This window comes from Bos taurus, chromosome 11 (genome assembly GCF_002263795.3).
Source record: "Bos taurus isolate L1 Dominette 01449 registration number 42190680 breed Hereford chromosome 11, ARS-UCD2.0, whole genome shotgun sequence".
Taxonomy (NCBI): domain Eukaryota; kingdom Metazoa; phylum Chordata; class Mammalia; order Artiodactyla; family Bovidae; genus Bos; species Bos taurus.
In genome coordinates, this window is record NC_037338.1 from 25,654,981 (window position 1) to 25,669,355 (window position 14,375).

At 41.3% G+C, this 14,375-nt stretch overlaps 1 protein-coding gene and 1 long non-coding RNA gene across 8 annotated transcripts in view; one reads left to right on the forward strand and one right to left on the reverse strand.

The window, feature by feature from the left end:
• Positions 1 to 14,375, reverse strand: part of THADA (THADA armadillo repeat containing) — a 335,311-nt gene that overhangs the window by 140,619 nt on the left and 180,317 nt on the right. For all 7 annotated transcript variants that reach the window (XR_009496408.1, XM_015473463.3, XM_024999384.2 and 4 more), the window contains one exon: positions 13,126 to 13,294. Coding sequence is in view for 6 of the 7 variants with exons in the window: in XM_015473463.3 (XP_015328949.1) it covers positions 13,126 to 13,294 (169 nt within the window). In the remaining variant the exon portion in view is untranslated. The remainder of the gene's footprint in view (positions 1 to 13,125; positions 13,295 to 14,375) is intronic.
• LOC107132917 (uncharacterized) lies at positions 10,387 to 11,719 on the forward strand. Its single transcript, XR_001501305.3, has 2 exons — positions 10,387 to 10,747; positions 11,060 to 11,719. It is a non-coding gene; the product is annotated as an uncharacterized lncRNA (long non-coding RNA).

Consider the following 14,375-nt stretch of genomic DNA (forward strand, 5'->3'; position numbering starts at 1 on the left):
TGAAGCTAATGATATAGAGCTTGTACTACAAGTCCTAGCCAGAGAAAGCAGGCAAGAAAAGGAAATAAAAGGCATCTGAATTGGAAAAGAAGTAAAATTATCTCTGTTCGCACATGACATGGTCTTATATATAGAAAATTCAGAACTCCACCCAAAGAAAACCTGTTAGAACCAATAAATGTACTCAGTCAAGTTGGAAGATACAAAATCAACATACAAAACGACTTGCACTTTTATCCACTAACAATGAATTATCTGAAAAAGAAATAAACAATCTCATTTATAGTAGCATGAAAAACAAAATACTCAGAATAAATTTGATCAAGGAGATGAAAGACCTATACACTGAAAACTCTAAAACACAGTGAAAAAAAATTAGAGACACAAATAAATAGAAAGATATCTCATAAGGACCTAACAGAAGCAGAAGAGATTAAGAAGAGGTGACAAGAATACAAAGAAGAAATATACAAGAAAAGTCTTAATGACCCAGATAACCATGATGGCATGGTCACTCACCTAGAGCTGGACATCTTGGAGTGTGAACTCAAGCGGGCCTTAGGAAATATTACCACAAACAAAGCTAATGGAGGTGATGGAATTCCAGCAGAACTATTTCAAATCCTAAAAGATGATGGTGTTAAATTGCTGCACTCAATTTATCAGCAAACTTGGGAAACTCAGCAGTGACCACAGGACTGGAAAAGGTCAGTTTTTATTCCGATCCCAAAGAACAGCAATGCCAAAGAATGTTCCAACTATCATGCAATTGTGCTCATTTTACATACTAGCAAGGTTGTGCTCAAAATTCTTCAAGCCTGGCTTCAGCAGTACATGAACTTCCAGATATACAAGGTGGGTTTTGAGGAGGCAGAGGAACCAGAGATCAAATTGCCAACATTTGTTGGATCCTGGAGAAAGCAAGGGAGTTTCATAAAAACATCTATTTCTGCTTCATTGACTATGCTAAAGCCTTTGTCTGTGAGGATAACAACAAACTGTGGAAAACAGGCTGGAGTACCAGATCACCTTACCTATCTCCTGAGAAACTTGTATGCAGGTCAAGAAGCACCAGTTAAAACCAGACATGGAACCACTGACTAGTTCAAAATTGGGAAAAGAGTATAACAGGGCTGGATATTGTTACTCTGCTTATTTAATTTGTACGCAGAGTACATCACGTGAAATGCTCTTCAAAACCCAGCTTGTACATCTGGAAGTTCTCAGTTCATGTACTGCTGAAGCCTAGCTTGAAGGATTTTGAGCATAACCTCGCTAGCATGTAAAATGAGCACAATAACTGCATGGTAGTTGGGACATTCTTTGGCATTGCCTTTCTTTGGGATTAGAATAAAAACTGACTTTTTCCAGTCCTGTGGTCACTGGGCTAGATGAATCACAAGCTGGAATCAAGGTTCCAGGAAAAACATCAACAACCTCAGATAGGTAGATGATACCACTCTAATGGCAGAAAGTAAAGAGGAACTAAAGAATCTTTTGATGAGGGTGAAAAAGGAGGGGGGAAAAGCTGGCTTGAAACTCAACATTTAAAAAAGTAAGATTATGGTATCCAGTCCCATCACTTCATTGCAAATAGATGGGGAAGAAGTGAGAGCAGTGACAGATTTTATTTTCTTAGGCTTCAAAATCACTGTGGATGGTAACTTTAGTCATGAAATTAAAAGACAAATGCTCCTTGGAAGGAAAGCTATGACAAACCTAGACACTAGAAATGTGTCTTTTTAACACACTAGACAGTGTACTAAAAAGCAGTGACATCAGTTTGCTGACAAAGGTCTGTACAGTCAAAGCTATGATTTTTCCAGTAGTCACGTATGGATGTGAGAGTTGGACCATAAAAAAGGCTGAGCACCAAACAATTGATGCTTTCAAAGTGTGGTGCTAGAGAAGACTCTTGAGAGTCCCTTGGACAGGAAGGAGATCAAACCAGTCAATCCTCAAGGAAATCTACTCTAGATATTCATTGGAAGGACTGTTGCTGAAGCTGAAGCTCCAACACTTTGGCCACCTGATGCGAAGAGCTGACTCACTAGAAAAGAGCCTGATGCTGGGAAAGATTGAGGGCAGGAGGAGAAGTGGGCAGCAGAGGATGAGATGGTTAGACAAAATTAATAATGTGTTAGTTTTCTTACCATTTTATAACTTTGCTTTCAAAGAATTACATTATCATATGGTATACCTTTCTCTCTAGTAATTAGAGAAACAAGGCTATCAACCTATTATCACTGGTAAGCAGTTTTTTAAAAAATGTAATGTTTTTGACATTGTATTATGAATATGACTTTAATGCTATAGGTCATAACAGTTCTATTCATAATGTATAGGCGAGGCTACCACAAAACAGTCACATTGCTGTTTCTGTGTTACCAATGCATGAATCACTATACCTGTAAATAAGTGTGAATTTCTTTTTCACATTATCTTTTCATTTTTGATGCCTAGTGTTAGTGTTTCGTATCATATAATATTGATGTAGGTATTGATAGAAGATTCATTTTGTAAACAGACTATGCACACTTAATGGTATTGACAAAGTGCAGTAACTACAAATGTACATTTTCTCTTCCTTATGATTTCTTAGTAATGTTTTCTTTTTTCTAGCTTACTAATCATAAGAATATAGTATATAATACATCTATAAATATGTCACTTGACTGTGTTATCATTAAGGCTTCCAGTCAACAGCAGGCTATTAAGTAGAGTCAAAAGCTATTTGTGGGGCTTCCCTGGTGGTTGAGTGGTTCAGAATCTGCCTGCCAATGAAGGAGACACGGGTTCAATCCCTGGTCCAGGAAGATCCCACATGCCACCAGGCAACCAAGCCCATGTGCCACAAATACTGAGCCTGTGCTCTAGAGCCTGGGAGTGGAGTTGCGACTTCTGAGCCCATGTGCTGCAGCCACTGAAGCCCACATGCCCTAGAGCCTGTGCTCTGCAACAAGAGAAGCCACCGCAATGAGAAGCCCGAGCACTGCAACGAACAGTAGCCCCCACTTGCCGCAACTAGAAAAAAGCCTTACGAGCAATGAAGACCCAGCAATCCTAAAATAAATTATTATTTTTTAAAAGTTATGTATGGGTTTCCCACTGAACGCTGTCAGCACCCCAACTCCCATTGTTGTTCAAGAGTCAACTGTACAGAGAAATATAAGAATGTCATGAACAGTAACATGGTTTAAAATAGAAAGATTTTTATTGCTTATTTAAATTTTCTCTTAGGCCCGGGACTGATTTTACTGTAGCCTTCTAAGATGGCTGTCACATTGTCTGGCTATTCTCAACCACAGTTCTTCTGAAGAGCCAACTGAGTCCTTGGTAACTGAAATGCATTTGGTGCTCTAAATAAACTCCAGGGCTATGCAATGAGTACATGTGCTCTGCAAGCTCAAAAATGCTTCCCTCACAGAAACAACGAGGCGTTCCTTTTGCCTGTTAGATTGGCAGAACCAAAAACAAACAGCAAATAATACTGTTTCCACGGGATGGAGGCCCACCAAACAAACTGAATCCCCTAATGGGACTGATATTTATAGGAATCCTGGAAATGACAGGAGCTTGCTAGAGTACCCACAGTGCGGTGTTTTGTTGTGCTCTGTTCTTAGAGTACATCCAGAATTATCTTCTGTCATAAAAAGCCTCAAACAATACGGCTGGAAGGGGATGGAAGGTGTGTCTTCCAAGATGAAAAACGAACTTGGAAAAGCGCTAGATTAATCTGTCTAGGAGGATCCTGCATTTCCCTTTCCCGTTATGAACGTCAAATCTCCCTCTTCAAATGGTAAAAGACTCCTTTGTCTGGCACGGTGTGACAGTGCTCCTTTCCTTGGGTTTCTGATGGGGTCTGGGGGAGGCGGTGTAATTCAAAACAAAACAGGTGCAAGGAAAAACAACCTGATAGGCAGGAACTCAGCCCCTGAAAATCAGAACTAATTTGAGCTCTTATCATCTTCAGTGTGATCTACAGGAAGGTACAGAATGCTGACTGAGCTGATGAACGTCTTTGTGAAGCATGCTAACACGTAAAGTCAAAATTGCTGAAAATAGACTTATTTCTCTCTTACGCACACACTCAAGCATCAATAGAGATTATTACATTACTATTTTGACACACAACATTAATTTTTCTAAAGCCCAGTTTTCTGTAGCTCAAAATCCTTTACTTGCCATCTGCATCAGTGGTCCTCACATTTTTTGGATCATAAACCCCTAACCCGGTGGTGGTCATAGTGGTGGCAGCTGCAGCGCCAAAAAGTAATAATAACCAGCAGGCACTGACCACTTACTATGTGCTGGAGACCTTGGAATGCATGACCCATGTATTAGTTCATTCATTCAATCCCCACAGGCAAACTAGAAGGTAGTTTTATCTGCCCATTTACAGAGGAACAAGTAGAGGCACGGAAATCAACTCACTGAACACAGCACAGCTAGCAAGCAGTGGAGCAGGGACCCAGACAAGCTGGCCCCGAAGCCCCTGCTCTTCCTCACCGCATAGAATGCCCTCTTTGAGCACATGCTCCTGGCTTCTGCAGACTTATTCAGAAATTATATAGGGCCTCATTAATACACTGTGTATGTGATACACCTGATATAAATAGTAGTTAAAAAGCAGACAGACAAGAAACAACATACTAACATGCTCCTGCACACACTTTACTGCCTTACACACCACGCTTTAGGGGCTAGGCATACCATGGCTCCCCAGTGCACTCTGAGACCTGACTCGTCTCCTCACTTCCTCTGCAAAAAGCTTCTGCGTTGCCCTCCTCCGTGCCTTGGCTCTCACCAAGCCCCTTGTCTCCACCACAGAAAACTAATTGAAAGGTTCTTCCCAAGCCTCTTTGAGTTCTCCTCTCAGACATGCGTTCTTGACCACCTGCCTAGAACAGCGTGTCTCTGGGTAGTGTCTGCGGCGTGGATGGCTTGTTTTCCATGGCAGCTCACAAGCCTCTTGAGGGCAGAAAACATGTCACATATTAACTTTTCTTTGTATTCTCCAGAGAACCTAGCTGAGTGTTATGCACTTAATAACCACACAACAGGACTTCCCTCACTGTCCAGTGGTTAAGACTCTGTACTTCTACTGCAGGGGGCATGGGTTCAGTCTCTGGTCAGGGGAACTAAGATCCTGCATGCCATGCTGCCTGGCCAAAACAAAAACAAACAAATCTTTCCCCAAACCCAAACAAACAAAAATCCCTACGCAATAGCTATCTGCTAAGTAAGAGAACAAACAAACTCTCTCCACATTTACTCCCTATCTCTAAGGCCCAGCCACAGACAGTTAGGGTAAGGATCATTCTAGAGAGGGAAGAGGCAATGTGATACTTTCGGATTTGCCTAAGCTCACAGGAACCAAGACAGACTGTGATTCTGTAGGGAAAGGACGTCAAACAGTCCCCCATAACCTGCACATACAGCTTGGGGACCTTATAAAGCATGCAAGCTTCTATGTAACAACCTCGCTCTGGCCTGCGTATCCACCAGTGCCCACTCCACAGGAACTTCCCATGATTACAAGTAAAGTAAAAGTTGCTCAGTCGTGTCCAACTCTTTTTCGATCCCATGGGCTGTAGTCCATGGAATTCTCCAGGCCAGAATATTGGAGTGGGCAGCCTTTCCCTTCCCCAGGGGATCTTCAGTCTTGAACATATACACATGTGTAACCAACCCAATTTCTGGAGAAAAGATGTTTATTCTTTATTTTAAAAAATAATAACATTTTCCTTTGTCTCTTGGTGGGATTTGCTCAAGACTTACCTCTTCAAAATGACTGTTGTGATGCATTAAATACTGCCGTCTGCCCTCCTTGCTCACCAATTCCTGATTCTCCTTATCCTACTTGCCCCTTTGGTCTACAGCAGTGATTACTTCTTAATAAATGACATACCTATTTATTATACTTCATACAATAAATTAGAGTAAGTTTGCTTTCTTTTTTTTAATTTAAATTTATTTATTTTAATTGGAGGCTAATTACTTTACAATATTGTATTGGTTTTGCCATACATCAACATGAATCCACCAGGTACCATTTCACACCAATCAGAATGGCTGCGATCCAAAAGTGTACAAGCAATAAATGCTGGAGAGGGTGTGGAGAAAAGGGAACCCTCTTACACTGTTGGTGGGAATGCAAACTAGTACAGCCACTATGGAATAAGTTTTCTTATAATACCATTTATCATTGCCTGTCTCCCTGCCTCTAGAATGTACACTCTTTGAGAGCTGTGATCCTTGAAGCCAAGGTCTGTCTCTTTTGTTCTCTGATGTATTCTAAGCACCTAGAGCAGTGCTCAGTCAACAGCTGAATGAACGAACAAATAGATGGTGTCAGCTTCCACTTTACTCCACACCTTGAAAGCCCTGGAGAGAGTCACTCTAGCCCAAAAATGTTTTTTCCCTCTTCCAGAGAAGTTGCTTTAACTCCCAGCTACATTTTGACCATTTATCCTTGCCTAACTAACTAGTCAAACGCAAACCTCTGTTGCTCTCAGTTTTCTCATCACTGTGATGGGATTAATATCCTTTGTTCAGAAGAGCCGCCATAGAACCTCAATACATACACCTCCCCCTCAAACATATAAACACACACACTCTCTCTCAATAACTGGCATTTCTATACATGTGTATATGTATGTGTGTGTGTGTTATATCTACATACTTACGTACGTATACTCTGTTCTACCATTACTTCCCCATCTCTAATTCCAAACAGTACAAAAGCCAGGGGATCCAGCAACTGGAAAGCCTCTGAACTCTGCACACCCCTGGCTGATACAGTCAGTACAGAGCACTGGAAAACAGCGACGGGACGTTGGCGAGAGACGGCCACGGTGTACTACTGTCAGCGTTCCAGACCTGGCAGCTAAAAGCTGTCCCCCACACCCAGAACAGGCTCCCTAAATAACACACATCAAATCAAAGCCTTTCGATATTTATAAGGAAGGGATTAATTCATCTTCAAGAGAAGCATTTTAATTAAAAGTGACTTTTCTGGGCTTATATCCAGATAGAAATATATTGCCAAAAGGTAAGATTTAACAAGGTCTAGTTGGTTGGTTGGTTTGTTTGAACTTAAGGGCCCAGGGCTTCCCAATCCTTTTCACATCAAGACACTTGCAGAATATAACCTTTCTTTGGCACTTGGAGATAAAGAGACGCTGCAGGTGACTGCCTGGAGCCTCCAGCCCCTGGAGGCTTCACTCAGACTCCCTGGGTGCTGAAGGAGTCAATAAAGACTTACACGTACAGCCATGTGAAGCTCTGCCTTAGTGTTTCTTGGACTGGGGACCTAGCAATTTAGATTCTTCTCCTTTCACAGGAACACAAGTACTCAGAAAGAATGAGTAAATCTGGCCACTAGTGACAAGAGTGAGCCTTTCTTCATGACTCATTCCAGAAAAAAAAGCACACTGACCAGCCGTCCATTTATAACTTACAACATCAGCATAATTTCATCTTTTGTTTTTGATTTTCCATTCCGAGATTCTATTTTCTGTGTAGAAAATAAACAACGGAGACAGGCCAAGCTTAGGTCACCAAGTGGAATCTGTCAAGGAATGTTTCATCTCTGGACAGCTAGAGAGAATTTCTACTTTATGTTTCACAATTTTGCACTTTTAAGAAATATGAGAGAGATGTTAAAATTCTTCAAGCATAAGGTGCTGTGTTATATGGTCACCTTTGAAAAGACGGAATTGATCATTCTTCCAAATTCTACTTACTCATGGGTTTTGGTGCAACAGTATTAGTAAAAACTTTTTTTTTTCCCCTAAAAACATTCATTTCCTATTCAGAAAACTCCAGCAGAATTTATACTTAAGGCCACCTCCATTACTGACTTTTTATTTGTTTCCACTGCTTCTCTTTACAGCAGAGAAAAAAGGGTGGTTGGTCTTATTCCTCTTTCCTGAACAGTGATTCCTTCAGACAACTAGCTGACCAAAGTGGCCCATCATTTTTCTTTCTTGGTGTTCTGCTTTTCTTTTCCACAAAGGTAACACCAAGATCTACCTCTGTTTTTGTCTTTGTGCTGTCTCTCCCAGCCCAGACCCCTATACCCACCCCCTTAAAGATCTTAACTCTGGCCCTAACACAGAGTCTATGAGGGTGTTACAGACTAAAGCAGAAATGCCTTAGCTTCAGTCTCCTTTTAAGACTGATGCCTTCATCTTTTGCCATATCTTTGTTTCTGTTATTCATATGCTCCCTAGTCCCTGAGGGTTTAACCGGCTCACTTGGCTTCTAGCCCACAGCTCCCCACACTGGGAGGTAAAAGCCTTAAAGGCAAACTCATGATTTCACTGAGCCTAGAACAGGGCAGGCATTCCACAGTGAACTGAATTCAATCTTGACCACTTTTACACGGTCCCAGCAGCTCCCAGGCCTAGGACCTATATGGTTGCCCAAGTTTGAGAGGCTTTGTTACACCCTTAAGGAAGACAGAGGTGTGGCAACTGTGAACCTGGCTATGACCTAGGTCCTGAGGATTCTGTATTTCTAGGTTAGGAGTATTAAATGGGAGACCAAAGAGAAATGATGGGAAAGAGGTGAGCAGAGGGAAGGAAGGTACAATAAGTACTTTGAAAGGTCTTTTACCAGTTGTAGCTTTGCAGGATTTCACTGGCATCCTTTGTCCCTCTATACAATATGGATGGACTTTTTTGTCCAGTGTTGTAGTATATCAAATTAGACTTAAGTAGACTAATTGAGTGATAAGGGATTAAAAACAGAGCAAAGATAGATTCTTGATTTGGTTCCCCTAGGCATAAAAAGTCATTATTCACATAACTATCAGGGAGGCAGCAAGTTCTAAACACTAAGGAGCGCAGGCTTTAATGTCTTCTCTGTACCCTGATTATCTCTGTGACTTTCTCTTTCCCAGGCTCACCTCAATTTCCTCATCAGAAACACAGAGAATGGTGGGTGGGTGTGTGCACGTGTGTGTGTGTGTGTGTGTGTGTGTGATAGTGTGTGGGCCTAGGCTATCTGAAGCCCATCCCTGGTTAATATTTCATGTCAACCCAAGGATACAGCAATCCTGCTCAGCTCTGTAACTAGAAAAGTAGAATCTTTTAAACCCAGAATTCTCAAAGTGCAGAAATCAAGGCTCCAAATTTAGGGAGCTGAAATAAAAGAATTAAAGTATTCAACAGATTCTGCTGGTAAAGATGGAGACAATGTAATTCCAGGAAAGGGACGTGTAGAATTATGGAGATTATTTGGATTAACTGAAGAAAAAAAGAATATCTTTGCCTAGAACATACATATAAATGCAAAAGTGGTTTTTCTGCTTTAATAGCAGCTGAATTTCCTCAACTGCCCACTTCGGCTTACCCAAATAAAAGAGCTTAATTAAAGAAAGAGCAAGGATCACTTTTTATATGTCTATACCATAGGAAAAATAACTGAAATGGGCAGGAAGTGAAAAAACTTTAGAATTCAATCTTTGACTTCAAATAGTATATATTTCCTTATGAAACAACCAAAGGTGAGTTAAGTACCCAAGAACCAGAATAAATATTTCCTCATGATTGTTGGCCAAACTCTTCCTCCCTACAAGAGAACTTTGTGAACTCCAACACGATTTCTTGGGAGTGATAAGTAACCTAGCAATAATGTCAAGTCCCCAGTGTGAAGAATTCTGGCAACAAGAACAGAGGTTTAATTTTACTTAAAAGACAGGGTAGCCCTGCCAGTGTTGTTCCCAAATGAGGTAATGTCCGTGGCTCTTATCTAGTCTTTATTGAGATTTAATGTCATTTACCACTGGCTCTAGTGAACCTGCAGGATAATCTCACCTTTTCTGACGTGTGTTACTTAACATCCATTTCAATATGGCAATTACGAGCCTCTGGTTTTTAAAATGATTAAGGAACAAATCCCACATGTTCTTTCCTTTTTTTCATGTCCTATAATTTGAGTCTTTCTTCCACAGTTCCCCCAAATTCAGAGCTCAGCATATTTCTTGTTTGCAAGGTATACGACAGAGATAACTCTGAGGTTTAATGTATTTATGTAAACATTTTTCAAAGATGTCAAGATTTATAATTCAAGAAAATGTTCTGTGAAAGAATTTGTTTTCTGATTACAAAATGATTTCCTGCTTTTGAAAAAAATAACAACTTTCTATTTACTTAGCTGGCTCTGAAAGTCCCATGGAGATGACTATTCCTTTCAAGCCCTAATATCGCTTTTCCAGGTGCAGGACTTTGACTGATTTCAAAGGTAGCTTTATGCAGAGAAGGAATCTATATGCTACAGGAGGGAATAAGACAGAGAGCCCTCCCCATCTTAACCCCTCCTGCTTTCCCCACAAAGAACAACAGAGTGAAACAGAACTATTGCAACACAGATGAGACACCCGAATAGACATGACAAAAAGATTTTCACATGCCTTTGACTTCCTTTTTGCAACCAGGGTATAAGCCAATCTCGGTAAAGACAGGAATCTGTTTGACAAACACAAACACAATACCGAGCACCCAACACCCATATATGTGTTGTTTTTTCCAACAAGCCATTCATTTCCCTAACACTCAGGAACAAGAGCAATAGCCACAAGCACCCCAGCGTTAGAGGGTTTTGACTTTCCCACAGTGTTTCACATATTTTGCAGCAGAAGAAGTGACTTTGAGAATAGCAAAGGCAGCCCAGAGACAGAGTAAAAGACTATATGTTGTTGCTGGACAGACTGGCAGAACGCAAGCCAGACCCTTTAGAGGTGAGTATGGGGAATGAGGCTGGGAGGCCCATTTGTACCGCTGGTAGAAGAGCCAAAGAAACAATGTCAATCTGACTGCTTCTAAGTTTGGCCAAGAGTGGCTCTTCAATAAAGAAAACTGGATGTCCCCTGACAATCCGAACCTTCCTTCTAACTCAGCTGCATCCCCTATGCATCTCTGAAAAGCCTGTTCTGCATGACTCATTACTACAGATTCCCTTCAAAGAAACAGCGGAGTCGCACAGAACTGTGTGGGCCTCAGGGTACCATCTTTATAACCAAGATAATGACCCCTACCCCTCTTCCTCACAGGGATACAGTGAGGACCAAGGGAGATGAGTGCTTAGGAGTTTGTACTGAAGAAACCACCAACGATCCATAATGCACATAACAGAGGCCAGAGCATCTGGTCTGGGATGCTTGGGAGTTGCACCATCTTTTCAGGAGATCTGCAAAATTAAAACTATTTTCAAAATGACACTGAGACATTACTTTCCTCTTTCATTCTCATTCTCTCCCAAGTGTACAGTGGAGTTTGCCAGAGGCTACAAGGTGTGTGATGATGTCACCCCTCTAATGACTAATGGAATGTGTGCTCATGAGTTCCTGTGTTTTATTTTCTGTTTTAGTTTCTAATTAACTATCGATAGATAAAAGCCACTTGGGATGCTCAGAAACTTTCAAGAGGGTGAGGAGATCTTGAGACCAGTTTGAGACCGGCCACCCTAGAAGTTTTGTCCCACCCAACCCTGCAGTTCCCAGGTGGGCTGACTCTCAGCCAGTCTGAGTCTTTCTAAATGCTCTTCCCTCTGAAGGGTGGGTATCCCTCTCCCCTTCCCTTGGCTACTTTCCACTCTCTTCTTAGATGTCATTTTCTCTGGGAAGCCTTTCCTGACACCCCCAGGACCAATCCGGTGGCACTTAGCACATTCATTCTCTGGTCTTCTTCTCTTAATAAATGCATTTACTTGGTTTTGGCTGCACTGGGTCTTCGTGGCCGCACAAGGGCTTTCTCTTTGTTGTGGTGAGCAGGTTTCTCACTGCGGTGGCTTCTCTCGCTGTGGAGCACAGGCTCTAAGGTGCATGGGTCTAGCTGCCCCATGGCATGTGGGATCTTCCTAGACCAGGGATCAAACTCGTGTCCCCTGCATTGGCAAGCATATTCTTAACCACTGGACCACCAGGGAAGTCCTCTTTTTTACTGCCCTCAACTCCTTCAACACAAGAACTTGGTCTCTATTTTGACTTTGACACAGTAGTATAAAGAAGTCACTCAACAAATAAATACTTGTTGAATATATACAACAAACAAGGAAGGAAGGCAAAAACCAGGTTTCTTTTACATTCTCAACTAGACAGAATTAGTAACTAAAAACATCAGTTTTCATTTTATCACAGATTTATTAAAACTATGAATAATAATAATAATAGTATTTATGCATCTTTCTATGGACCAAGTACTATTCTAAGTACCTTATATGCATTAATTCATTTATTCTTCACAGAAATCCCTAAGAGGTATATACTACTATTATTATCCTTGGTTTAAAAGAGAAGACACATGTATAGGTATTGAGTGGTGGATCTGAAATCGACACCCACACAAGACCGGATCCAGAGTTGCAGGCTTTAACCACTCTACACATTTCCTGCAATGTCAGCAGCGTGGACTGCAGGCTTACAACATATATTTGGATCTCAAGGCCATCTCTCAAATCTGTTCACAAATCAGAAGCATGACCTGATATTTAAATCCCATCCCAGCCCTGCTTCACACCAGCCACATGAACAGCAGACTCCACTAATACCAACCTATCCCCATATTTACAGCCAGGGTTTAAAAAGGACTGTTCCAATAAGAAGCCTATTTCTCAATCATTTATTGTCCTTGAGTCTTGCCTAGAAGAAATGTTAAGTTAAAAGCAGTAAGTCATTTTGCTTATTTATTCAAAAGAGAAGTCTGCCTTGTAGCACAGAGAAAATAGGAAAGAAGGGTTTGACATTTAAGGTACAAAGCTGCCTGATGTGTATCAAGGAATGCTCACAACTTCACTGTGAACAGGGAGTGGCCCAGAATGTTCTTCAGGCATACTTGATGGAAAAGACACAACTTCTTCAGAGAGGAAAGCCAGATGGAAAAGCAGGCCATAGAAAACCTAGGTTTTAATGCAAAAGATGTTCTGACTGAGTCACACTGTGACACTGCATTCATGTTTATGATGAAAAAAGCACCCCTAGGAAATACCTGTTCTTTCAGCATTAGAAAACACTTCTACGCATAAAGTGAAAAGTCTGTGTATCAAATCGTCAGCTGCTAACAGCACCAAAGTTCATCTTGCAGTTATTTGACAGAAGTCATAAAGACTGACTTTACTTACTTGGAGAAGTGTCCCATGAATATGGTTTTGCCGGAAACACTGGTCAGTGCAGTCGGGGAGTTTGGCCAACAGAGTTTGGATGGTATTAGGGATTTCGTCCATCATAACAAACGGGACCAAGGCACGTGCTGCCATTTCACGGGAACGGTAGACAGGTGAGTGACCACATCTGAGAGGAGACAAACACACAAGACCATTCCATACATATGTCTACATCCACACTTTGCACATGCTGATGTTCTCTCTAGCTCTGGCTGAGACATCCCACGGCAGGAACGGGGGAAGGAATTGCTTCCGATTCCAAATGATGTTTTTATACTGCCCTGATTTCAAATGACTTTTTGTTTCTTTGTTTATATTAGTTCTACAGGTGACTCTGCTCTTTTCATAAACATCATTAACATCTATGGTTCTACCACAGGTTGTAGGCTGTGGGCTGTCGTATTGCAAAGGGTGGAAATCAGGAAGGCAAGTGTGATTCAAGTATGCCAAAAGAAACCAGGCAGTTTCAACCAGGGACAGTTACATAAAGCAAGGGTAGAAACACCTGAGGTATAGTATAGTTAAATGTGTCTGGCTAAATCAGGTTCATGAAGAGCAGTGGAACTGCAGGCTGAGAAGTGGGTCAGGCCAGACTGGGGAGTGTCTGAAATGGCCAAATACAGGCTCTGAATTTATTGTCAAGAGAACAAGAGATAGACCCTTGAGTCACCAAGTCCTTGCCTCACACCCAAAGAGCTTGGAGAGAAGCCAGTTCCTAAGTAAGTGAAAGTCATGGACAAGAGGTTATTTTGAGATTCTACAGAGGTGATTAGAAAGGCAAGTCATCTACAGGCCGCTTTTCTGTAAACACTTGGAACCTGAGAGTCCACAACCATTTTGCTGAAACTGTGCACCTGAGGGCCTTCACAGTCTTAATTGAAAGGAAAGCCCAATATGGTTAAGTCTTAGCTTAAATAAATTCTTGACTAGAACCCTCAAGACTTAAAGATCTTTCAGCCCATTAAAAAAAAAATTCAACTTATATAAATGTCTTAAATGCCAAGACAAGAATGGGGAAGACAGAAGACAGCAGACTCTGCAGGGGAAAGAGATGGCCTCTTATCTTTTTCCCAAAATTAATCAATATTCCAAGAAAAAAATGACTGGCAAGATCTGGACCATTAGGCCCATGGGGCCATTGATGCTTAGCATATAGAGAGATAAAGCCCTGACTAAAGTGTAACACTTCAGAGGCATCACTGACATGT